At 35.9% G+C, this 27,241-nt stretch overlaps 1 protein-coding gene across 1 annotated transcript in view; it reads right to left on the reverse strand.

The window, feature by feature from the left end:
* The window catches only part of LOC309855893 (connector enhancer of kinase suppressor of ras 3-like), a gene marked incomplete at its 3' end in the record, with an annotated part of 208,545 nt that overhangs the window by 70,625 nt on the left and 110,679 nt on the right, over positions 1–27,241 (reverse strand). Inside the window, exons 4-5 of the mRNA XM_082716514.1 lie at positions 14,139–14,338; positions 9,850–9,937 (exon numbers count right to left, since the gene is read on the reverse strand). Coding sequence (XP_082572640.1) covers positions 9,850–9,937; positions 14,139–14,338 — 288 coding nt within the window. The remainder of the gene's footprint in view (positions 1–9,849; positions 9,938–14,138; positions 14,339–27,241) is intronic.

The raw sequence follows: 27,241 nt of genomic DNA on the forward strand, positions 1-27,241 counted from the left end.
ACAGCAACATCTTCCTAGGAACATCGCCAAAGGCAAGGGAAGCAAGGGCAATAATGAACTATTGGGATTTCATCAAGATCAAAAGCTTTTGCACAGCAAAGGAAACAGTTAACAAAATCAAAAGACAACTGACAGAATGGGAGAAGATATTTGCAAACGACATATCAGATAGACGGCTAGTGTCCAAAATCTATAAAGAACTTAGCAAACTCAACACCCAAAGAACAAATAATCCAATCAAGAAATGGGTAGAAAACATGAACAGACATTTCTGCAAATAAGACATTCAGATGGCCAACAGACACATGAAAATGTGCTCCACATCACTTGGCATCAGGGAAATACAAATCAAAACCACAATGAGATATCACCTCACACCAGTCAGAATGGCTAAAATTAACAAGTCAGGAAATGACAGATGCTGGCAAGGACGCAGAGAAAGGGGAACCCTCCTACACTGCTGGTGGGAATGCAAGCTGGTGCAACCACTCTGGAAAACAGCTTGGAGGTTTCTCAAAGTGTTGAAAATAGAACTATGCTATGACCCAGCAATTGCAGTACTGGCTATTTACCCTAAAGATACCAATGTAGTGATCCAAAGGGACACATGCACCCAAATGTTTATAGCAGCAATGTCTACAATAGCCAAACTATGGAAAGAACCTAGATGTCTGTCAACAGATGAACGGATAAAGAAGATGTGGTATATATACACAATGTAATACTATGCAGCCATCAAAAGAAATGAAATCTTGCCATTTGCGATGACGTGGATGGAACTAGAGGGTATTATGCTTAGCGAAATAAGTCAATTGGAGAAAGACAACTATCATATGATCTCCCTGATATAAGGAAGTGGAGATGCAACATGGAGGGTTAAGGGGTAGAAGCATGAATGAAACAAGATGGGATTGGGAGGGAGACAAACCATAAGTGACTCTTAATCTCACAAAACAAACTGAGGGTTGCTGGAGGGAGGAGGTGTGGGAGAGGGGGATGTGGTTATGGACATTGGGGAGGGTATGTGCTATGGTGAATGCTGTGAAGTGTGTAAACCTGGCAATTCACAGACCTGTACCCCTGGGGATAAAAATACATTATATGTTTAAGAAAATAAAAAAATAATTAAAATTTAAAATTTAAAAAAAATGTTTGTATCAGCCAGGAAATCGAAGAACTTAAACAATTCATGGAAACCAATGAGAATAAAGACACATCAGTCCAAAAACTATGGGATATGGCAAAGGCAGTCCTATGGGGGAAATATATAACCATCCAAGCCACACTTAAAAAAATTGAAAAATCCCAAATACACAACTCTCTTACACCCTAAAGAACCGGAAAATCAACAATAGATTAAGCCAACCCCTTGCACGAAAAAGGAAAGAATCAAGGTTAGAGTACAGATCAATGAGTTAGAAACCAGAGATACAGTAGAACATATCAATGAAATTAGAACCAGGTTCTTTGAAAGAATCAATAAGATCGGTAAGTCATTGGTTAAACTAATCCAAAAGAAAAGCAAAATGAGGGGCGCCTGGGTGGCTCAGTGGGTTAAAGCCTCTGTCTTCGGCTCGGGTCATGATCCCAGGGTCCTGGGATCGAGCCCCGCATCGTGCTCTCTGCTCAGCAGGGAGCCTGCTTCCTCCTTTCTCTCTGCCTGCTTCTCTGCCTGCTTGTGATCTCTGTCTGTCAAATAAATAAATAAAATCTTAAAAAAAAAAAAGCGAAATGACCCAGATTAATAAAATTATGAATGAAAGGGGAAAGGTCATGACTAACATAAGGAAATAGAAACAATCATCAGAAATTATTATCAACAGCTATATGTCAATAAATTAAGCAATCTAGAAGAAATGGATGCTTTCCTAGAAACCTATAAACTTCTAAGACTGAAACAAGAAGAAATTGACAACCTGTATAAACCAACATCTAGTAACAAGACTAAAGCAGTTATCAAAAACTTCCCCCAAAAACAAGAGCCCAGAACCTTACGGATTTCCTAGAGAATTCTACCAAACATTCAAAGAAGAAAGAATAGCTATTCTCCTGAAGCTGTTTCAAAAAATAGAAACAGAAGGAAAACTTCCAATCTCTTTCTATGAAGCCAGCATTACCCTGATCCCTGAACCAGACAAAGACCCCATCAAAAAGAAGAATTTCACATCAATATCCCTGATGAATATGGATGCCAAGATTCTCAAGAGGATCCTAGCTAATAGGATCCAACAGTACTTTAAAAAGATTATCCACTATAACCAGGTGGGATTTATTCCTGGGATGCAAAGGTAGTTCGACATTCACAAATCAATCATTGTGATAGAACAAACCAAAAAGAGAAGAGAGAAGAACCACACGGTCCTCTCAATTGATGCAGAAAAAGCACTTGACAAAATACAGCATCTGTTCCTGATTAAAACGCATCAAAATATAAGGACAGAACAAACATTCCTCACTTCATAGAATCTGCCTATGAAAAACCCACAGCAAATATGATTCTCAGTGGGGAAAAGCTGAAGCCTTTCCTCTGAGATCAGGAACACAAGGTTGCCTACTCTTGCCACTGTTGTTCAACACAGTACTAGAAGTCCTAGAAACAGCAATCAGACAACAAAAAGAAATAAAAGGCATTCAAATTGGCAAAGAAGAAGTCAAACCCTCTTTCTCTTCACAGAGGACATGATACTTTATGGAGAACCCAAAAGAGTCCACCCCCAAACTACTAGAACTCATACAGCAATTCAGTAATGTGGCAGAATAAAAAAAATCAATGCACAGAAATCAGTTGCTTTCTTATACACTAATAATGAAAACATAGAAAGGGAAATTAGAGACTTTATTGCATTTACTATAGCACCAAGAACCATAGGGTAACTTGGAATAAAGCTAACCAAAGAGGTAAAGGATCTGTCCTCGAGGAACTACAAACCACTCATGAAAGAAATCAAAGAAGACACAAAAAAATAGAAAAGCATTCCATGCTCATGGATTGGAAGAATAAACATTGTTGAAATGTCTATACTGCCCACAGCAATCTATACTTCCAGAGCCATCCCTATCAAAATTCCACCGGCATTTTTCAAAGTGCTGGAACAAAAAATCCTAAAATTTGAGTGGAACCAGAAAGGACCCTGAATTGCTAAGGAAATGTTGAAAAAGAAAAAGAAATCTGGGGGTATTACGTTGCCGGATTTCAAGTTTTACTACAAAGTGGTGATCACCAAAACAGTGTGGTAATGGCACAAAATCAGACATATAGACCAGTGGAACAGAGTAGAACATCCACAGATAGATCTGCAACTCTATGGTCAAATAATCTTCAACAAAGCAGGAAAAAATATTCAGTGGAAAAAAAGACAGTCTCTTCAATAAATGGTGCTGGAAAAATTGAGCAGCTATGTATTGAAGAGTGAAACTCGACCATTCTCTTATACCATACACAAAGACAAACTTGAAATGAATGAAAGACCTCAATGTGAAGCAGGAATCTATCAAAATCCTAGAGGATAATGGAGGCAGTAACCTCTTTGACATCTGCCACTGCAACTTCTTTCAAGACACGTCTCCAAAGGCAAGGGAAACAAAAGCAGATTTCATGAAGATTAAAAAAAAAAAAAAACCTTTTGCACAGCAAAGGAAACAGTCAACAAAACAAAGAGGCAATCTACGAAATGGGAGAAGGTATTTTTAAATGACACTACAGACAAAGGACTGATATCCAAGATCTATAAGAACTCCTCAAACCCAACACTCAAAAATCAGCCAATCAAATGGGAAGAAGACAGATACTTCTCCAAAGAAGACATACAAATGGCTAACAGACACATGAAAAAATGTTCACCATCATAGCCATCACGGAGATTCAAATCAAAACCACATTGAGATACCACCTTATGCCAGTTAGAATGTCCAAAATTAACAAGACAAGAAACAACAAGTATTGGATAGGATGTGGAGAAAGGGGACCCTCTTACACTGTTGGTGGGAATGCAAGTTGGTGCAGCCACTTATGAAGTTAAAAAGAGAGCTTCTCTATGACTCTGCAATTGCATTACTGGGTATTTACCCCAAAGATAAAGATGTAGTGTAAAGAAGAGTCCTATGTACCCCTATGTTCATAGCAGCAATGGGTACAACTGCCAAACTGTGGAAAGAGCTGAGATGTCCTTCAGCAGACGAATGGATAAAGACACGGTCCATTTATACAATGGAATATTACACCTCCATCAGAAAGGATGAATACCCAGCTTTTGTATGAACATGGATGGGACTCGAAATTATGCTGAGTGAAGTAAATAAAGCAGAGAAAGTCATTTATCATATGGTTTCACTTACTTGTGCAGCACAAGGAATAAGAAGGAGGACATTAGGAGAAGGAAAGGAAGAGTGAATTGGGGGAAATTGGAGGGAGAGATGAACCATGAGAGACTGGACACTCTGAGAAACAAACTGAGGGTTTTGGAAGGGAGGGGGCTGGGGGATTGGGTGAGCCTCGTAGTGGGTATTAAGGAGGTCATGTATTGAATGGAGCACTGGGTGTGGTGCATAAACAATGTATCTTGGAACACTGAAAAAATAAAATAAAATTTAAAAAACTTGTTAACATAATAGTTGGAAAGTGCATTCTCTCTCTTTTTTTTCCTTTTGCTATCTGGCAGTCTGTATAGTGTTAGTGCTATTTCCCTCTTAACTGTGTTGAAGAATTCACAGATGAAGTTATCTAGACAAGAATATTCTTTGTGGGAAGGATTATAATTATGTATACACTTTATTTAATACAATGCTTCCCAAACATTAATGTGTATGTGAATTACATGGGGATCATGTTAGAATTCAGATACTGTTTTAGTAGGCTTGCGCGAGACCTGAGATTGCCTTTCTAACAAGATTCCAAGATCAATGTTGCAGATGCAGGATCATCACTTAAATAGTAATATCTTATTGTATATGACAATTCAAAATTTTTGTTTCTTTTTTTGTGTCGATTTCCCATCTACGTATTTCTAGGAATGTTTCCATTTCATGTACTCTGTTAATTCTTTGGCATGAAAGCTATAAAAAGAGTAATAGAGCTACTTTATGTACATTGAATTTCTAGTGGTATCCACCTTTTCATTTCTGATACTGTATTTGTGGGTTTAAAAAAAACTGGCCAAAGTCAGTAATTTTTGCTTTGAAATAATATAATTTAGGGTTTGTATTATATCCCTTTGTTTGCTTCCTATTTCATTAACTTCTGTATTTATTTTATTTTATTTTTTTTCATTTATTTATTTTCAGCATAACAGTATCATTATTTTTTCACCACACCCAGTGCTCCATGCAACCCGTGCCCTCTATAATACCCACCACCTGTTACCCTGACCTCCCACCCCCACCCCTTCAAAACCCTCAGATTGTTTTTCAGAGTCCATAGTCTTTCATGGTTCACCTCCCTTTCCAATTTCCCCCAACTCCCTTCTCCTCTCTAACTCCCCATGTCCTCCATGCTTTTTGTTATGCTCCACGAATAAGTGAAACCATATGATAATTGACTCTCTCTGCTTGACTTATTTCACTCAGCATAATCTCTTCCAGTCCCGTCCATGTTGCTACAAAAGTTGGGTATTCGTCCTTTCTGATAGAGGCATAATACTCCATAGTGTATATGGACCACATCTTCCTTATCCATTTGTCCGTTGAAGGGCATCTTGGTTCTTTCCATAGTTTGGCGACCGTGGCCATTGCTGCTATAAACATTGGGGTACAGATGGCCCTACTTTTCACGACAACTGTATCTTTGGGGTAAATACCCAGGAGTGCAATTGCAGGGTCATAGGGAAGTTCTATTTTTAATTTCTTGAGAAATATCCACACTGTTCTCCAAAGTGGCTGCACCAACTTGCATTCCCACCAACAGTGGAAGAGGGTTCCCCTTTCTCCATATCCTCTCCAACACATGTTGTTTCTTGTCTTGCTAATTTTGGCCATTCTAACTGGTGTAAGGTGATATCTCAATGTAGTTTTAATTTGAATCTCCCTGATGGCTAGTGATGATGAACATTTTTTCATGTGTCTGATTTCCATTTGTATGTCTTCATTGGAGAAGTGTCTGTCCATATCTTCTGCCCATTTTTTGATATGATTGTCTGTTTTGTGTGTGTTGAGTTTGAGGAGTTCATTATAGATCCTGGATATCAACCTTTTGTCTGTACTGTCATTTGCAAATATCTTCTCCCATTCCATGTGCTGCCTCTTTGTTTTGTTGACTGTTTCCTTTGCTGTGCAGAAGCTTTTGATTTTGATGAAGTCTCTTCCATAAATGGTGCTGGGAAAACTGGGCAGCTATATGTAGAAGAATGAAACTCGACCATTCTCTTACACCGTACACAAAGATAAACTCAAAATGGGTAAAAGACCTCAATGTGAGACAGGAATCCATCAGAATCCTAGAGGAGAATATAGGCAGTAATCTCTTTGATATCAGCCACAGCAACTTCTTTCAAGATATGTCTCCAAAGGCAAAGAAAACAAAAGCGAAGATCTTTTTTCTTTTTTTAATTTAAATTCAATCAGCCAACGTATTGTACATCATTAGTTTTTGGTATAGTGTTCAATGACTCATTATTTCAGTATAACACCCAGTGCTCATCATATCACATACCCTTTTTAATGTCAAACCCAGTTGACCCATCCCCCACCCACCTCCCTTCCTGCAATCCTGAGTTTGTTTCTCAGAGTCAAGTGTCTCATATGGTTTGTCTCCCTCCCTGATTTCTTCCCATTCAGTTTTTCCTCCCTACCCTATTGTCATCTGCTCTATTCCTTATGTTCCACATATGAATGAAACCATATGATAACTGTGCAGTTCATTTATTCTTTTCTTTTGTTACTTATTTTGTATTTTTAATTTTTTTAGAGGAAGGGGAGGGGCAGAGACAAAGAGAGAGGGAGAGAGAGAAAATTTCAAGCAGGCTCCATACCCAGCATGGAGCATGATGAAGGGCTCAATTTCAAAACGCTGAGATCATGACCTGAGTCAAAAATCAGGAGTTGGATGCTTAACCAACTGAGCCACCTGAGTGCCCCTATATTTATTTTGTATTTAATTTGCTGTTCTTTTAGTACATTCTTCAAATTAATGCTTACATCATTGATTTTCAACCTTTCTTCTTCTCTATTAAATATATAAGAAGCTATGAAACCTAACCTAAATACAAGTTGAACTGCATGTCACAAGTTTTCTAAACCTATTTTCATTATTAGTTCAAAATATTTTCAAATTCTCATTGTGATTTTTTTATATCTTCTCCCCAGCTTTACTAAAGTAAAAGGGGCAACTAAATCTGTAATATATAGAGCAGACACCTAATTATTTGATATATGTATACTTTATTATGTTATGTTAGTCACCATACAGTATGTCATTCATTTTTGATGTAGTGTTCCAAGAATCACAGTTTGCATATAACACCCAGTGCTCCATGCAATATGTGACCTCCTTAATACCCATCAGAGGGTAACCCATTCCCCCAACCTCCCCTCTCCTCTAAAACCCTCAGCTTGTTTCCCAGACTCCATATTCTCTTATGGCATTGCTAAAAGATTCAGATAATCAGTTTAATTAATGTGTCTATCACTTTGCATAGCTACCTTTCTTTTTATGAGAAAAACTAAGATTTACTCTCAGGAAATTTTATTTATAAAATATAGTATTAGTTTACAATGTTTCTTGCCTTAAAATCCAATATATATATATATATATATATATATATATATATATTTATATTATATACATACATATATATTATAGACATACATACATATATGACACATATATATTTATATGTAAGGCTAAGCCAGGTTTTTTTTAATCAGTTTTTATGCCATATTTTTCCATCCCTTTGCTTTCAATATTTCTGTAATGCCTTAATCTCTTTGATACTTAAAACTGGAGAATTTATTTTATTTTGTTCATATTTTCTAATTTTTCTCTGTGGGATGTTCAGTCTACTAGAATCTGGAGAGACTGCTAAAAACAGCAGTCTAATTTTGATGCTTTCCATAAGACATATTTTCCATAATAATTTCTGCCATAGTAAAACAAGAAATAATGGGGATTTGAGAAGAGGCCCTTTGAATCAAAAGCCCCATCTATAGATTAATGCAGAAAATAGTTGGACCTCAGTGACCTCTATTCTTTCTAGTATTCAGCTAGTCAACATATTTGAAATGATTTGAAGTTTAAAAGAGTTATTTCATCTAGCACTTAGAACAGTGCCTGACAAATAGTAATTACTATATAAGCATTTGTTATTATTATTGACTATTCTAGTCTATGACCTAATTTTTGATAAAATATATACAATTAACATGGACAAAATATCTGTGACAATGAATCCTGTTTCAGTATTTCTTGGTGCATTGAATCAATATGAAATATTTATTACTATGTACATAAAAAATGTTTTGACAAAAAGTTATGTTAAACAATCTTAATTTAAAATCATGTAGGATAACCCCTGACTCCAAAGACTTAAAATGTACTTGTTAAGGAAATGCACACACACACACACACACACACAATTACACATTACTTGTTTAAATATCTTACTAGTCTACTAAACTTTGAGGGAAAGAATTCTGTCTTATTTATTCATGTCTCCTCTATGAAGCTTAGTACACATATGTGTATATAGCCAACTCTCGTGATTATGGAGTTAAAATAAGCTTACAAAGTATCATATACTAAAGTCTAGAAAATTATAGCAACAAAAAGCATCACCTTGTTTGAGTGATGAATGGGTAAGTTAGTGAACAGAAGTAAAAACAAATGAATGAACTAATTTTTTAAAGAAGTGTATGGAAAAAGAAGGTATATGTATACACACACACACATAATGGAATATTATTATTCAGCCCTTAAAAAATAGTGAAATTTTGCCATTTACAAAGACATGGATGGAGCTAGAGAGAATTACATGAAGCAAAATAAGTCAGTCGAAGAAAGACAAATACAATATGATTTCTCTCATATGTAGAATTTAAGAGACAAAACAAAAGATCAAAGAGGAAACTGGAAGAGGCAAACTAAGAAATGAACTCTTAACTATATAGAACATACTGGTTACCAGAGAGGAGGAGGGTTGGGGGAGAGGTAAAAGAGATGATGAAGATTAAGTAGTGCATTTTCTGTGAAGAGAAACAGGTTTTGTATGGAAATGTTGAATCACTACATTGTATACCTGAAACTAATATTACACTGTACATTAACTAATGGGAACTTAAATAAATACTTTTAAAAAAGAAAAAAAACTGCAACCAAGAAAAAAATGAAATTATCAACTCACAAAAAATTAAAAAAAATGTATTACTTAGATGAAGGGAGAAGTAAGTACGGTAGTAAATTCTAGGTAGAGAGTACAGTATGATAAAAATAAAAGAGGTGGAATTGCACATGAAACATTTAAAGATAAACGAGTAAAACTTCTTAGGGGTAATATAGGGGTCACACAGAACAGAAGGATAATAGATAATTACAGGCTAAGGACGATTGTGAATGATAACAATTTTAGACTATTTGGTGGATAATAGTAAGAATTTGAAGTTTTCTCTTCAGCTTAATAGTTATTTCAGAATAGTGGTAAATTCTAATTGAGTAGAAAAGAGATTTAAGTCAACAAATCAATTGCATAGCTATACAAATATTCTATCTGTGTATAATAAAATATAGACCTGAATTTCAGTGTTGGCATTGGAAATGGTAAAGAGACTGGTTATATAGGTGTTATTGAAAATGAATTTACAGGGTTTGATAAATAAATACATATGAGAATGTATGGAGAACATCATAACAAAATCATGTCTTACCTGTTCAGAGAAATGTTTCAGTAATGTGATATATTTAATGAGGTGGCTTTTCAAACTGGAAAATTCTGCCATACCATCAAATGGAGGCCTGCCAGGGAAGGATTAACAAAAGGGCCAATCAATTTCATTTTCATTGAATGTCACAGTTTTATACTTTAGGAAACTGGAAATTATAATCTCCAATATACAGAGCTTTAGGTCACTCTGAAAATCTGCAAAGGGTAAGCTAAATTCTAGACATCATGAAGTTATACAAAAATAACAGAAAACTTATATGGAAGTTGATCAGTGTAATACATCTATGATCTCAGTAAACTGTTAGGATTGTAGGTCCACAGTTTACAATCCCTGTTTTCAAGTTACTATAAAAAGGTGGAAGGCAGACTATGTAATTTCAATTTTTTAATTTCTTTTTCTTTGGCTAACTTACAGTAGAAATGATTACATGAAAAGAACAAAAAAGGAAGAAAAATGTATTAAATATTAATTATGTAATCTACAACTAGATTACCCATTCCTTGAAAAATAAAGATTGGTGGTATCTGGTAATTAATTTTATTTGCCACAAATTTAAAAAGATTTATTTTACTTAGGACTCTACACCCAGTTGATGAGTTTGGGCTCTATTATTTTTATCTAATATAGATTTCAGGCTTCTGTGGTTTGGATACCTATAATCACAAGTAATAATTTGAATGAGGTGATAATCTACAGAGCACTGCTGTAAAATAATCACCCACTTCATCTTGTTTTATTACATTTGAAAAATGGGGAACAATTTTCAGAATGTCATTTGTAAAACAAATTAACAAGTATTGCTGTGCTCAAAACACATTTATTCTCATATGAAAAATGAATTTTTAGTTTTAAAGTAGCAATAAAAATTTATAAGACCCCCCCCCTTCCTAAGAGATTACAATCTCTGGTGCTTACACAAAAGTGCCATTTTCTGGAAGTCTATTTCTAAAGCACATATGAACAAAGTTACTTAGGCATTTTTTCTGTTCTCATCCATTTCTAGACTTTAAAAAAATAAATATGCAAGAAAATATTTGGTCAATGTAGAGCCTATTATCTCATCCTACCCTATCTCTTAGTTTTCAACATGAAACATGTTCAATTTATGTTTCCTTAGAAGTAGAGTATTGGGAAGTTATGCTTAGATAAGTGGTCTTGAGTTACTATATTGCTCTCCTCAGTGAATTCTGTCATAAATTCTACCTCAAATCAGTAAGCAAATTAAAATTGTAATGAATAATGGAAATACAATATAATCAGAGAAACCCTTATCAAAAGAATCTAAAATTTCCATTTATTATCATAATTAGGAGATTTAAAAACCCACAGCATCAATAGTAATTCTTAAAATGTTACTTCTTTTACCAATAAAGCAACACTTTAATATGCTCAAACATATATAAATGTATAGTGTTTGTAAAGTCAATCTTTTGTATGTAGTTCAGTTGAGAAAGTTCAAATAACTCACTACATAGTCCAAACCTTTCAGGAAAATACAAAAAATGAAGAGGAAACTTCTTGTAAAGCGGTCATATAACCACCTTTTCTCCTTTTTGCCATGATGACATACCAAATTAAACTCTTGAATGAACATCAATTCTCAAAAATACTTATTATCTCTATTACCAAGATGACTCACTACATTTATATTCTTATTTTTAATAAAAGAAAAATAAGTTTTAGGCCCAAAATCATAGATTTGATTAAGTCAAATCAAATAATAGCTTGAAGCATAATTTGAGAAAAACTCAATATAAAATTTACATTTTAACAGCATCTTCCCCATATTTTGTTTTAGATACACAAAGATGAAGCCAACTTTAGGATGAACCATGAAATACTTTTCTTGGCAACACAATTTTTTAATTTCAGAGAAAAAAGAAGCAATTGCTGCAATTAGCACACTAACCAGATATCTTATAAAAGAAATTTAATTATTCTGTAGGAAATCCAATTAGGATAAGCTCCCAAAATTCTTTTTGTGAGCCCCAAACCTTCTTAAAACCCATGTTACAGCCTCATAAGAAATGAACCAGATGAGTCTCTGACACAACTTTCCAAAACATATGGTCTTTACTAGTTCTTTGGAAAATCAGAAGTGACTAAAGCTAAGAAATTTAAAAGCACCATGGTGCATTATAGCAACCATGTCCACTGCAAGGTATATTATTGTGTTGTTGATGTGTTTTATTCATAACATTTTACATGTTCAAAGACCGTATTTAGAATATTCAGTAAGTTTATTTAGTATGAATATATTTTATTCAGTTGTCACTAGTTCTTAAGGAAGGACTATGAGAATCTGTAATGTTTTAAACTAAAGTTTAAAAAATAGACAAGCAGTGGGGTGCCTGGGTGGCTCAGTGGCTTAAGCCTCTGCCTTTGGCTGAGGTCATGATCTCAGGGTCCTGGGATTGAGTCCCACATTGGGCTCTGTGCTCAGCAGGGAGCCTGCTTCCTGCTGCCCCTGCCTGCCTCCCTGCCTACTGGTGATCTCTCTCTCTGTGTCAAATAAATAAATAAAATTTAAAAAAAAATCCAAGCAGTTAGAAAAGAAGGTGCTAACATGATCCATAAATTTGCCATTTTCAAAACCTATTATATGATGTTATTTTGTATAGATTTTATCATTTCTAAAAGAGAAGTCTAACTGCTTACTACAAAATATTAAGAACTACTTACCATAAAATATTGCAAGAACAATATAAATACTTTTAATCTTATCTGGTTCCACCCATCAGAACAAAGAAGCCCTCAATTTGGTGATATAATGAAAATTTGCTAAAGCATGCTTATTAATACTGTAACCATGATGTGAATTTTGTAATGAGACTACTTTAATAAACAAGAACATCCAATACTGTGAATGATCAATTATCAGTGAAGCAGATTATATTCATTTGGGGGTCTTCGGTTGCCACCACTCAGTCCTGTGGCTATCTTTGTTGTATGCCCATTATTCCTTTCCCTATTTTCCTTAACATGAATTAATTCCAAGAATCTCGATTATTTTCTTTGTTTCAGCTTGTTTCCAGAGAGATAACTGTAAGGAGCTTAGAAGAGAGGGAGTAGCAGGGCTGATGAATTTCCTATACTTTATCTAACATGCAAACTGAAATTTCTTTGAAAAAGCAGGCAAGTCACTTCATCCCTTCGTCATGTGAACAAAATGAGTTTATAAATCAACCATCAATTGAAATGTAAAGAGATGATAAAAATTTAGTAAGAGAACAGTTATCAAAGAGAGAAGAGAAGAGTATTATGACCTCTCTCTTATACTTCTCTCACTGGTCATAAAAGGATGCTTCCCTCTCACAATTTAATTTCTCTATCTTAGGGATATAACACTTTCTGATAGCAAAAGCAAAAGCCTAGGACTAAATATCCATGTAATATTTCATTTGTGTGTAAAATATAGAGTTGATTATAGTCTTGATCAAAACAGCAATTAGGAAATTTAAATTTTTTCAAGAAACTAAAATATTATTATGTCCCTTATAGGTTATTATCAAAAGAAGATTAGAAATCATTAGCCTTTGATTTCTAAAGACTCCTCTTAGTAACACAGAATTTTAAAAGTATTACTGATTGGGGCACCTGGGTGGCTCAGTGGGTTAAAGCCTCTGCCTTTGGCTCGGGTCATGATCCCAGGGTCATGGGATCCAGCCCCGCATCGGGCTCTCTGCTCAGCGGGGAGCCTGCTTCCCCCTATCTCTCTGTCTGCCTCTCTGCCTACTTGTGATCTCTCTCTCTCTCTCTGTTAAATAGATAAAAAAAAATCTTTTAAAAAAAGTTAAAAAGTATTACTGATTATGAAAAATTCCTAATATAATTAATACATAAAGAAAAAAAATCACTATTTTGTTGCTATAAATAGTCCAGATGTGGTATTTTAGAACTTTGGTGTAACTTTTGTATATTCCTAAAGGACTATAAAAACAAAAAAACAAAAAACAAGTGTTTCTAATGCAGCAGCAGAGTTTGGTCTATAAAGGATGCCCAAAGTGAGTCTTTTGTAAAACAAATACTAATTCTGTAAAATGATTTACTTCTGTAAAAAGTCAGATGATCACATATTGGTTTATTTAAAGGGAATTAGATAAACATTTTTCACCCTAGGGAGATATTCAGAACATCAATAAAAATTTGTAATTGCATTTGAAAGATACTGTGGAAATAAAATCCAATCCATACATAAGTTTTCTGAAGAGGAAGAAAGGGGGAGAAATGCAACTAACTTAAGGTTTTACAGATCACATATTTGGTATTACCTTTCCAGAATGTTTCGTATCATCTTGACCATATTAATCAGTTCAAGAACAGCTGTAAGAATGTTACGAGGTGGTTGTTCATTAGTGCCATGTAGAGAACGGGCCCTTCTTCTTTCCGATATCATGACAAGAACACGATCAATAGCATGCTCAAGATGTTCACTTTGTTTTCTGAATCTGGTAGGCATCTTTTTGTCATTCTGAAATTAAAGTGGGAGTTTGGGGAAAGAAATGAGGCAGCACTTATCTAACATACTATAAATATGGAGTAGGTTCAATAGCAATACCATTTAGCCAAAGTAACATAAGAGGGATATAAAATTACCATCAAACACTTTCCATTCTTTACATATTGCTTTTGGTAATCTAATGCCATTCATGGTAGTAGTTACATAAAGGACATGAAAGGAATACGGTTCAGCCATATGAATACTGAGGTATATACTTTTATAATGTGACAATAACTGCTTACCAACAATTAGCACATGTTAAACTCTTGTTTAAACAATTAGTATACCTATCTCATTTACTTATTAGAGTATAATCTACTGAGGGAAGACTCCATATTTGTATTCTGGACAGGATTGGATATAGAACGAAGAGACAGGAAAGGAGATCCTTACTTTTCATTTATTTCAGAGCCTTGAAAACTATGTATAGCCCATTCTAAGAGCTGATAATTTAAATATACAGGAACCATAAGAATATTAATTGGGCACTGGTATTTCAATGTACCACTTCAAGTGACTTCAAGACACTTGTTTCATATACATGTATTTTCTTTGCATGAACATGTATACACACACTCCCACTCTTTATGCTTTTGTCCAGGGCCTCATCAAATGGCTATCAGAAATAACCACAGGGTTGTGATAATGGCTTCATGCAACCTCCTTTTTGGAAGAAGTTACCTTCCTGGTTTAATGGTCAGTGAATAATCTGTGATTTACTAAGTAGTGAGGAAATCTACTAAAAAAAGACCTGCCCTTTTTAGTTTATGAAATCCTGAGGTACAAGGAATTTTATTTAATTATGTAAGAAATGTATTTATGATTATTTTTATCCTAGGTCCAATAAGATATGTGAAAGGATCATATTAAAAGGACTTCTATGAAACCAGAAAACCAAGTATACATCTCTCCAATAATTACTTCTTCCTGATGTAAAATCTATTATGTAATATGTTCAAATGTTTACACTTAGTGTTTCTCTTTAAAAATCATGAATCAACATAAAAATATCCCCTCTCAGATTTCTGATGAATACCTTTGTTTTGGTAGCACTCACTTCCTGCAAATAAACTCGCTAAATACATTTGCTGATTGAAGAAGTAAGATTTATATTTGGACACTTTCCTTCTTTCAAAGGGTTTTAGAATATAAAAAATAAAGTAATGGAAAATGATGGATTCTACTTTTCTTATTTACAGATGTCATAATGAAATTATCACTGCCAGCATTTAAGATATAAGCATTAGTATGGTTTTACTTCCATCTTCTGCTTCACGTTTTCCAGCTTTTACTGATATTATCTGAGATTTTAGATACAAATTATTATCATTAATATTAAAATAAATTAAGGCTATGGGATATATACTTTATCTTTCCAGAGTTTTTCAAAATTCTGTAGTAAGTGTGTAACTATATTAACAAAGATTATTTTGATAAACTGTGCTTTAATACTTTCATTAAAGTATTAAATCGTTGCTGAGCAACATACTACCACATATCGGGAGTTGGAGTATTTAATTTTATTCATCCTTCAGTCATCTGAAGTGTATTTCCCAGTAATTTTAAGGAGTTAATGAGTAATATATTCCCTGAATTTGTAGTCTTAAGGATATTTTTCAGTTCCCAACTCGCATAAATAGTTTCTCATGGTCACACAGCTAATTATTAGTAGATCTTATCCTGGAAACAGAAGCCTTCTTATACTGCTCTTCTACTACATTATTAAATGTATTTGCCTCTAGAGAGCTAAGGAAATATGGGAATTTTTTTGTGTGTGCCATGCTATTGTCAGTGTGGTGAAATGGAAAGACAATTAAGTTCTCTGTGAGATCTGAATTTGTACAAATCATTAAATGTCTCAGAGCCATGTTTGTTTATTTCTCTCTAAAAATATAGATACTAACACCTGTTTTATCCATGCATAGGATTGTTAAAGATATCATATATATAAATAAGAGTTATTATTATTTCCATATAATTATTATATAACAAAAAAGTCACTATTTTAAAATTCTTAACAACCAGACCCTAGGTGGTGGGCAATCTCTTCATAATCCTAAAGAAATTTCAAGGAAATTAAAGTTTAGACCATCTGATATTCTAAGTAAGTTTGAATTGACTTTCCTAATGTTTTTTTGAAAATTCCATTAATATTAAATAATTGATAAATACTATTCTTGTTTTGTTAGATACTTCACCAGACCTTCTTTAAAGAGTGAAAATCAGATATATGTGTTCTCTTCTTTATTTTTTGTTTTAAAATCATCTTGCTGAAAGCAAACTCAAAACAATTAGGTCAAGTAACTTACACTTTGGTAATCTTTAGAAATGAGAAATGAAAACCCAGGAGTTCCATAATGGTGATTATTTTAGCATGAATAGCTAACAGCAAATAATGTCATTTAAAATGTAAAAATTTGTATCTTATTGAAAATTTTAAAAGCCATTTATTAGCATAGCAATGGAAAATTTTCATTATTACACATATCAATGAAGCCAAAAACGTGTCCAACAAAAGTGTTTCTCAAGTGTTAGCTTACAGACAAAATTGAATTTCTTTAAAAAAATTTAAGTATTCTATATCCAACTTGGGGCTTGAACTCATCACCCCAATATCAAGAGTCACATTCTCCACTAGTGGAGCCAGCCAGTCACCCCTTGAATTTCTTCTGAAGCCATAAAGGCCATAGTGCCCTAAAAGATATTTATTTACATCAACCCCTTTGTGATCCTATAAGCATGCTGACAGCTAAAATGAACCGCTCATATTTCCATTAAGCCTTGAGTTACAGACTTTGTAGATTCCATTATGACTCATGAAATTAAATCCATTTTTATCCATTTGACAGTGATTTTTGTTAGTATATAATCTTCACTATATATATATATATATATATATATATATATATATATATATGATTTTCTCAAGTTTTACAGGGCTTTCAAGAACTAAGAACAGTGGGGCACCTGGGTGGCTTAGTCGGTTAGGTGTCTGCCATTGGCTCAGGTCATGCTCACAGGGTCCTGGGACTGAGCCTCACATGAGGCTCCCTGCTCAGTGAGGAGTCTGCTTTTCCCGCTCTCTCCCTCTCCCCCACCCCACTTGTGCTCTCTCCCAAATCAATCAATAAATAAAATAATTTAAAATAACTGATGACAGTAACAATAGTAGAAAGAAATAGCATGTATACATCTTTTACTTTTCAGAAACACACTTTATCCCATCAAAGCTGTCAGAGGAGTCTATTCTCTATGTACCACCAGCTTCCTCCAAATATTCTTGATATTTCTAGTGGATTGATTATGTGTGCTGCATGTTCTAACATTATTCTGCTCAATATATATGTTGCAGGAATAACAGCTGAATAAATTTACTGTAGCACACACAGTCAGAATTTAAGAATGGAACAGAACAATTTAACCATCTGTATGTTATGTGTACATAAGTGACAGCTACAATATGGAAATTTTCTCAAGTGTTTATGTAAAAGGCATTGGGAATTTGTGTGATTGAAAATTAGCTAAATATTATACCAAGTCATTGTCTTCATTTAGATACCATAGTCTTGTAGAAGGGTAGAGGAACCATTTCAAATTCCATAATATAGACATGGCTTATTGCTATAGTAAGGCTGCAATATAAAATTATTTGTATCTTGCATCATAAGTAAGATATACAGACCTTCATATTTGGATATATATATATATATATATGTATATATATGTGTATATGTATATATATATATATATATAAACAGAAAAAATATTTGTTTATATTTTCTGCTTAATTTTTCTGTTATGTATTGAGTGGAAGCATCCACCTACATTGTCATTTGCCTAAAATCAGCCAAGAATGCACAAAGACTAAAGTCAGAACATGGAGAAATATTTTGTTTCTAAGACCTGTAGAAAAACATATAACTTGGAAGTCTTCTACTGTGGTGCAAATGGAATTATATAGGACAATCATTTCCCAAAGAACACAAAGTCTTAATCTATATGATGTTAATAAGTGGCAGATTCTGACTAAAAATTTCTACATTGCTTAGCGATTATCTGACACAAGCTCCTGATGTTAAAAAAAAAAAAAAAAAAAAAAAAGAACACATCCACAACAGTTGTACTTTCCAAAAGCAATACATTTCTGGCTTTCATTACAGACGTATAAGCAGTATAAAAGAGTTCCCAACATTGGGGAGGGTATGTGCTTTGGTGAGTGCTGTGAAGTGTGTAAACCTGGTGATTCACAGACCTGTACCCCTGGGGATAAAAATATATGTTTATAAAAAAAATTAAAAAAATTAAAAAAAAAAAAAGAGTTCCCAAGCACTCAGATACTCTTCTCTAGCACTGGACTTATAGTCAGAGATCCTTATAATTTATTAACCATATAATTGATCCACTCAATATTTAATTATCTTATTTATAAAACAGAATTCTTCATGAAAACTCTAAGTTGTGATCCAAGATTGAAGGTCAGAAATGCTTAGTTATACTTAAGGATATGATGGATTAATGATGTGAAATAACTCTTTAAACTCTTAAGTAAATTTATAGATGTAATTCATTCTTTTCATGACTACTGTCACTAATTATTATGACATTAATAATAAGATATCACAAAAAAGTAACCTAAAAGTTTTATGATTAGCAGTGTTAAAACAAAAGTATTTATAAAAAGAGAGAGAGGCAAACCAAGAAATAGACTTTTAGCTATGAGAACAAACTAATGGTTACCGGAAGGGAGGTGGGTGGGAGGAAGGGTTAAGTAGGTGATGGGAATTAAGAAATGCAGTTGTCATCATGAGAACCTGGTGTTGTATGTAAATTTTGAATCACTAAATTGTACACTTGAAACTAATATTAGACTGTATGTCAACCACAGGAATTTAAATAAAAACTTGGAAAGAAAAAAATTTAAAAAATATTATTATATGATATTTATTTTCTTCCTTTTCAGCACAGTTACTTGTAAGATTTAAACTAGTCATTTAAGCACTGTCATTGACTTCTAAAAATGTCTATCCTTTACCATTTATTTCTCCCCTTTGTTCTTCTTCATACATTGATTTTATGACAAAAAACTGTTATCATTCTGATTCTGTTTAAAAATTTCTTTCATCTTTCAGTAGTAAAAAGCCCATTTCGTTAGTTTTCCTTCTCAGACATGATAACATACCTATTCCTTTTAATACATCTTCCTAATTCCTTCATTCCAGTGGGAATAAAGAACCAGTGCCTAAATATGTTTTTGTGCACACATTTTAAAATCAAATTCTTCCTTCCATGAACCTCTCTGGTGTATTATACCTCTAACTCATAAAAATATCACATTTAATTTAACCACTCATATTTTACAGTTTTTTGAGGGGGAGTGGAAGGGGCAGAAGGAGAGAGAGACTCCTAAGCAGGCTCCACACCCAGAGCAGAGCCCAAGACAGGGCTTGATCTCACAACCCTGAGATCATGACCTGAGCCAAAATCAAGAGTAGGATGCTTAATTGATTGAGCCACACAGGTGCCCCTCTTATTTTACACTTGATAGCAAACTATATGTTTTTAAATATTTTATCCAATATTGCAACCTTGTACAAGTCTTTAGGTAGTTGTCTACAAGTCTTTATATTTCTGGAATGTATAAACTCAATAAGGTCAGGAACAATGAATTATTGCCTCATCATATCCCCAGCATCCAGAAGAATGCCTCACATGTGGAAGACTTCAAAGTATTCATTTATTGAGTGAATGAAGGTTAACATAAATATAAAGGATCAGGAGACTCATTATCTAGTCCTATCACTTCCACTACCTATCTCTGTATTTTTTCTACTTTAATTCCAGTATAGTTAACATACACTGTTTTATTAGTTTCAGGTATACAGTATTATGATTAAACAATTCTATATGTTTATAATATTATTTAGAATAGCCAAATTATGGAAGCAGCCCAAGTGTCTGTCCATCAATAGAAGAGTGTATAAAGAATAAGTGGAATATATTAACTCTATAATTTTGAGCAAATGGTTTAACCACTGCATCTCAATCTCCTAATCTGTCAAACAGAAATAACAAACTCTGCTGTATTGCATAAAATTACCGAGTTGAAAAGGAATAATGGAAAACAGAAACAATATTTGAAAATTATTTTACAATACATAATTTTTAATAATGATGTGTATACATATCCATTGTTACACATAATATCTTCCTTATCCCATATTTGCTGTGACATTCAAAAGTAGACACTAGGTAAGAAAAGATAATTGTTTTCCGATAAATGTTTACTCAACAACAACAAAAAATGATTTTGGAAATTGCTTTCCCATACTCTCTTCAGAAGCCCATAGTGACATGCCATTGAAATGTTCAATTTATATTTAATAAAGGTCATTTTAAATTCCACCTAAGTGGTTCATTTGGTTAAGTGTCTGCCTTCAGCTTAGGTCATGATCTGGCTTCCTGCTCAGCAGGGAGTCTGCTCATCTCTCTCCCTCTGACCCTCCCCTTGCTGTGCTTGCTCTCTCGAATAAATAAAATCTTCTAAAAATAAATAAATACATTCTGATTTTGTATTTTGAATAATAACCAGTGAACTATATATATAACATATTATAGTTATACATTTTCTTAACAGTTAATGAATATTCTCATTATTTTATATCAAAGTCTCTAATGAAAACATTTAGAAAACAGGGAGCACAGAGAATAATCTTTGTATTTTCTCCTCTTGACTGAGAAGCCACTTTCTGGGTGTGTTATCTTTATTCCAGTTGGGCATCCACTTCAGATTTTTTGAAAGACACGTGAACTAAAGGACAATATTGGCTAAGTAAAAGGCATAGCTCATTATACTGTGCTTTTCTTTACTGCATTTTTAGATATTGCATTTTTTATATAAATTAAAGATTTGTGGCAGTCCTTCATCAAGAAAATCTATTGGCACCATTTTTTTTTCAACAGCATTTGGTTATTTCCAGTCTCTGTGTTTAATTTTGGTTATTCTTGCAATATTTCACACCTTTTCATTGTTATTATATTTCTTATGGTGACCTGTCATCAGTGACCTGTAATGGTACTATTCTACATGTTTCAGGGAGCCATGAACCACACCTATACAGGATAGCAAACTTAACGGCTAAATGTATATATTCTGACTGCTCCATCAACCAGCCATTTCCCCATCCCTCTCCCTCACTTCCAGCTTCCCTATTCCTTGAGACACAACAATACTGATGTAAGGCCAATTAATAACCCTACAATGGCCTCTAAGTATTCAAGTAAAAAGAAGAGTTGCATGTCTCTACTTTAAAGCTAGAAATAGGGACGCCTGGGTGGCTCAGTTGGATAAAGCTAGAAATAATTAAGCTTAGTGAGGAATGAGGGAGGCCTGTGAGCATGAGCCCCACTTTTGCAGACCTTCTCAGCAGACAAAAGGGCTTCCAAGAACTGTTATGAACTAGAAGGTGTTATGCAGGATGTTATAGCTGACCGCAGATAGACCACCGGGACATGGGGTACATGCTACAAGCAACATCAACAGCAGCAGACGAGCAGCCTCGCACGTACAGCAGACCGCAGATTAACCGCAAGCGCCCTTGAGCAGTGACTGAACTGGCATATAAGCAACACTGGCCCTCTGCTTGTCAGAGTGTGCTCTTGGGACACTCTCGCTCAGATCATCCTCCCGGTCGATGCACCCAAAAGGTGTGCTCCAGGGAGGGGATCGGTCACCTTCTCGGTCGATGCACCCAAACGGTGTGCTCCAGAGAAGGGGATCGGGTGGGAGTACCCTGGGTTCTCTCCCTAGCCCATGCGGCTAGAGTTGTCTGTCTTGTATTAGCTTGTTTGGTATGCGCTAATAAACAGCTTTCGCTTTCAGTTATTGTGTGTGACCCGTTTGCTCCCACCATCGAACCGGCTCACTCCCCTGGGAGCTCTGTGAGTGGCAGAGAGCTCCCAGTTGGCGAGCCAGCCAGGAGACAGCCAGGAAGACACAGACGAAGTAGAGTGAGCCATCCTTCGAGCCTCTAAAGCCTCAGTGGTGAGTACTCCCCGAGATCTTGAAACAGAGATCTGAGACTGTCCCAAGAGGGAATAGGAATAACAGCCATGGGGGCTGGATTAAGTAAGAGAGATGAAAAGCAGCTGCAGCAGGTCTTCAAGGTGATGTCGAGAGTAAAGAAATGTTTGGGGAGTAAGGAGACAGTTACCAGGGGTAACTGTATCTTGGCCTTGAAGACAGCCATTGAGGCAACCGGGACGCCGGTTAAGGAGGTGACAGAGGAATCACTAGAGGATCTAATTCAGAGATGGGTGGAAGCAAAAGGAAGCAAATCAGACGGGTTATACAAGGTCTGCTTGGAAACTTTATGTAGCATATGGTGTCTTCTTAAAAAATTTAAAATAAGGGAGTTGTCAGAGGGACTTGTACAATACAAAGTTTGTCATCCAGGCTTTGGAGATGAGGATGTCAAAAATCCCCCAAGGCAGGATGATCAAAAGGTCCAGGCTGCATATCCAGTAGTTGTTAGGCATGGCCAACAAGAATATGAACAGTTTAATCCTAGATTCTATAGCAGTTGAATAGGCAAGGTACAGAAGTCCGGACTTCTCGCTCAGGCAACTCTCCAATATTTTGGGATCATCACAGCAAGTAGTACTTCGCCGGAGATGAATGGGCTTTTAGACATAGTCCCAGGGGCCTCAGGGCAAAAGGAACTTTTGCTCGCCAAATTGAATGAGAGGCTAGAAGAATATGAGAGGATGCATCCGCCACCAGGCCCTGGCGCAGCAGGACCTCGCCCCCTGATGGTGGCAGAAATCAGAGGTCTAAACATGACAAATGAAGAAGCTGCCAGACCAGAATGGAATGTGGCTAGAAATCTATATAGAAACATGATTCTTGAAGCCTTCCAGGATGCTATCAGAGTCTATAAGGGGGCTCCTAAGGCCACATCCATTAGACAGGGCCCAAAAGAACCTTATCCAGATTTCATAGATAGATTATTTGGCCAGATAGATCAAGAAATAGCAGATCAGGAAATCAAGGCATACCTAAAACAGCAGCTTAGTACAAATAATGCAAATGAGTATTGCAAGGCCGCCATGAGAAATCTAAGACCAGAAGATCCTCTAGAGGACAAAATGTATGCCTGTAGGGAGATAGGGTCAAATAAACACAAAATGGCTCTCCTAGCCGAAGCCCTGCAGGCGGGGCTGCGACAAGGAAGGAGGGGAAATGGAGGAAAATGTTTTAACTGTGGCAAACCTGGTCACATAGCAAGGCAATGTCGGGCGCCTAAGCAACAACAAAAAATGACTTGCTTTAAATGTGGAAAACCAGGCCACATTCAGAAGGAATGCAAACAGGGAAACGGGTAGCACCCCCAGGGGATGTCCCCTGGGAAGGTAATGCAGGCAAGCGAATCTGCCTATCAGGAGGGGAGGACCAACAAACTTTATCCCTCCCTGTCCTTAGCCTAAGTACTAGGCCTATGACCCCAGTGTATATTAATGAAAAAGAGATTCATATGCTGATAGACACTGGGGCCGACACATCTATTATCAGCAACAAGGAAGCAAAAAGTTTGGATCTAGGACCATGCTTGGAGGTAGTCAACATAATTGGAGTAGGGGGTCTCCAAAGATTTCAAAAATATGGTCCTTTAAATATTCAAGTAGGAGAAAAAAGGATTTCTTCAAAAACCTTGGTAGGAAAAGTCCCCCTGAATCTCTTGGGAAGAGATATTTTAAAGAAACTAGGGATAAAATTAATATGTGCTAATTTATCAGATAAGATTAGGCCCTACAAGGTACAACTTAGAGACCCTACTAAGGGACCCCAAATAAAACAATGGCCCCTTAGCAGGGATAAATTAGAGGGAATTACAGAAACCATAGAGAAGTTATTAAAGGAAGGGAAAATAGAAGAAGCAGTGAAAGACCCCCCCTCGTCGTTAAGTAATTAACTGCTCTTTTGTTGTGTAAAAGTACCCCTCCTCCCCTTGCAATGAAAAGACCCTTCCCCCAGGGTTGAATTCAATGTAACTGCTCTTTTGCCTTTCTGTAACCGCTTGGCTTTTAGGGCATGACACTTGACTCCTGTTTGAACAAGATACCCTCTCCTAATAGCCGGGGCATGGTCCCGTAGGCAAGGGGGCTGCATGGTCACATAGGTCACGTAGACAGGATGCCTTTCTGCTGAGTAATAAGGTCAAACTCCTCTTTGTTTCCCCTTCCCGCCTTTCTCTTCACGCGAGGGGGGTCTTCCAGGGCCAATCCACTAACACCAAGTATGCCTTTTTCAAAAGTTCAAACTGTCCACCAATCAGTTGCGCCCCACCCAAAACTTGTTTGTACCTGTCTATAAAAACCCGGCACCACCCCAGCCGGGTGTGCTCAGCTAGCAGGAGCTGCTGACCACCCGCAGGCGCACGCTGACCACCCGCAGGCGCCTGCGTAACAATAAAGAACCTCTTGCTGATTGCATCCAGTGGCAGTGTTGGATTCTTGGGTGAGGGGATCCGCGGGTCTTTCAGCAGCATGGGATAACCCTTAGAATACACCCATATTTTGCATAAGGAAGAAGTCAGGAAAATACAGGCTTTTAATAGATTTCAGGGAACTTAATAAAATGACTTTAAGAGGGGAAGAGATACAACTGGGAATTCCCTTCCCTGCAGGGTTGCCAGAAAAAAGGTATATAACAGTTCTAGATATAGCAGATGCTTACTTTACTATCCCATTGGATCCTGATTTTAGGCCTTACATGGCATTTACCCTACCCTCTTTGAACAATCAAGGACCAGCCAGAAGGTTCCAATGGTGCTGTCTCCCACAAGGCTGGAGTCACAGCCCTGCTATATATCAAGGCACCCTTAGAGATATTCTCTTGCCCTGGAGAGAACAACATCCTGAGATATTATTATACCAGTACATGGATGATTTACTAATAGGATCATATTTAAACAAAAAGGAGCACCAGAAGGTAGTGCAAAATCTTAGAGACATGCTATTTCAATGGGGGTTTGAGACCCCAGAGGAGAAACTACAGGAAGCTCCCCCATATAATTAGATGGGATATGAATTAGAGCCTAAAACCTGGAAATTACAAAAATGGGAACTGGAAATCCCAGAAAAACCAACTTTAAACCAACTGCAGAAGATATTAGGGAAGATCAATTGGGCTAGCTCCATGATCCCAGGTTTAAGGATCAAAAACTTATGTAAGTTAATGAGAGGCAATATGCAATTAGACTCCCATAGGGAATGGACAACAGAGGCTTTAGAGGAAGTAAAATATGCCCAACAAAAGATAGCAGAAAATCAAGGATATCATTACTATATACCAGAAAGGGAGGTTTATTGCAAAATTATAAAAAAATTCTCAGAAAATAAATTATGGAATATATCAGGAAGAGCAAGGGAAAAAGCAGATGCTATGGGTTGGAAGACAATCATTAAAGAGGGGTATTGGAAAATCTATCCTAGATAAATTGGCCATAGCTATTCAGAATATTTGCACAGAATGCAAAATCAGGTTAGGGGTAGAACCCATTATTCTACCCCCCATGGAAAAAAGGACCTTAGAAAATTGGTACAGCCAACAAAATTATCTTTGCTGGTTTCCCCATGTCAAACTAATAAATGCTGATTTAATGTTTAAGGAAGTCCTAGCAAACCAGAGTAATGATCCTTTAGAGGATGTGGAAGTCTTCTATACAGATGGAGGGAGAAAGGAACAACAAACAAAGGCAGGGTATGTTACTTCCACAGGAAAAAGTAGAATAGAACATATAGTAGGATCAAATCAGCAAGCAGAAAAATATGCAATAAAAATGGCCTTTCAAGATTCAGGTCCACAAGTTAATATCATCACAGATAGCAAGTACTGCTTCTCCATTTTAAGAGCTAGACCAGACCCAGAAACCACTGAAGATAATTTATGGAAGGAGATAATTTCATTATCTATGAAAAAGGACATTTGGTATATAGGATGGGTACCAGGACATAAGGGGGTACCTGGAAACACAGAAGCAGACCAATTAGTATCTATTGTTGTGGAGGGAGAGAATGTTAAGGACAAAAGACCAGAAGATGTAGGCTATGATCTATGTACCCCAAAAGATTTATTTCTATTACCTAGAGAAATTATAAAACTAGACATAGAAACAAAAATAGAGATCCCAGAAGGACACTGGGGTTGGATAACCCAAAAATCATCCCTAGGCTTAAAAGGCCTACAAATCCAGGGAAGAATTATAGATCAAGGGTTTAGAGGTAATATTCAAGTTCTGTTATTAAATGGAGGAAGGAGGAAAATTTTATTACAATCAGGACAAAAAATAGCACAATTAATCATCTTACCCTTATTTCATGAGCCTCTTAAACAAGGCACAGTAGATAAATATACAGAAAGGGGGCAAAACGGGTTTGGCAGCACAGGTGTCTTTTTCAACTGGGTAGACAACCTGAGTCAAATAAAGGAAGAACATGAAAAATGGCATAATAATTGGAGGGATTTAAAATTGAAATATGGTCTCCCTACCACAGTGGCAAAAGAAATAATTAAACAATGTCCAAATTGCATTAAAGGGGCAAACCCAATAAGAGGCATCAACCCCGTAGACTCCCAACTGTGGCAGTTACGGCCTGTCACAGCTCCTCAGGATACTTGCATGCAGTTATCCTGCCCTCAGAATCAGGAAAGGCCACTGCTGTGGCCATATTAAATTTATACAAACTATGGAATGTAAACTGGATCCACTCAGATAATGGGCCAAATTTCACTTCCAGACAGGTGGAAGGAATATGTCAATACTTAAATATAAAACACACATACGGCATTCCATGGAATCCTCAAAGTCAGGCCAT

Source organism: Mustela nivalis (genome assembly GCF_964662115.1).
Source record: "Mustela nivalis genome assembly, chromosome: X".
Lineage (NCBI taxonomy): Eukaryota > Metazoa > Chordata > Mammalia > Carnivora > Mustelidae > Mustela > Mustela nivalis.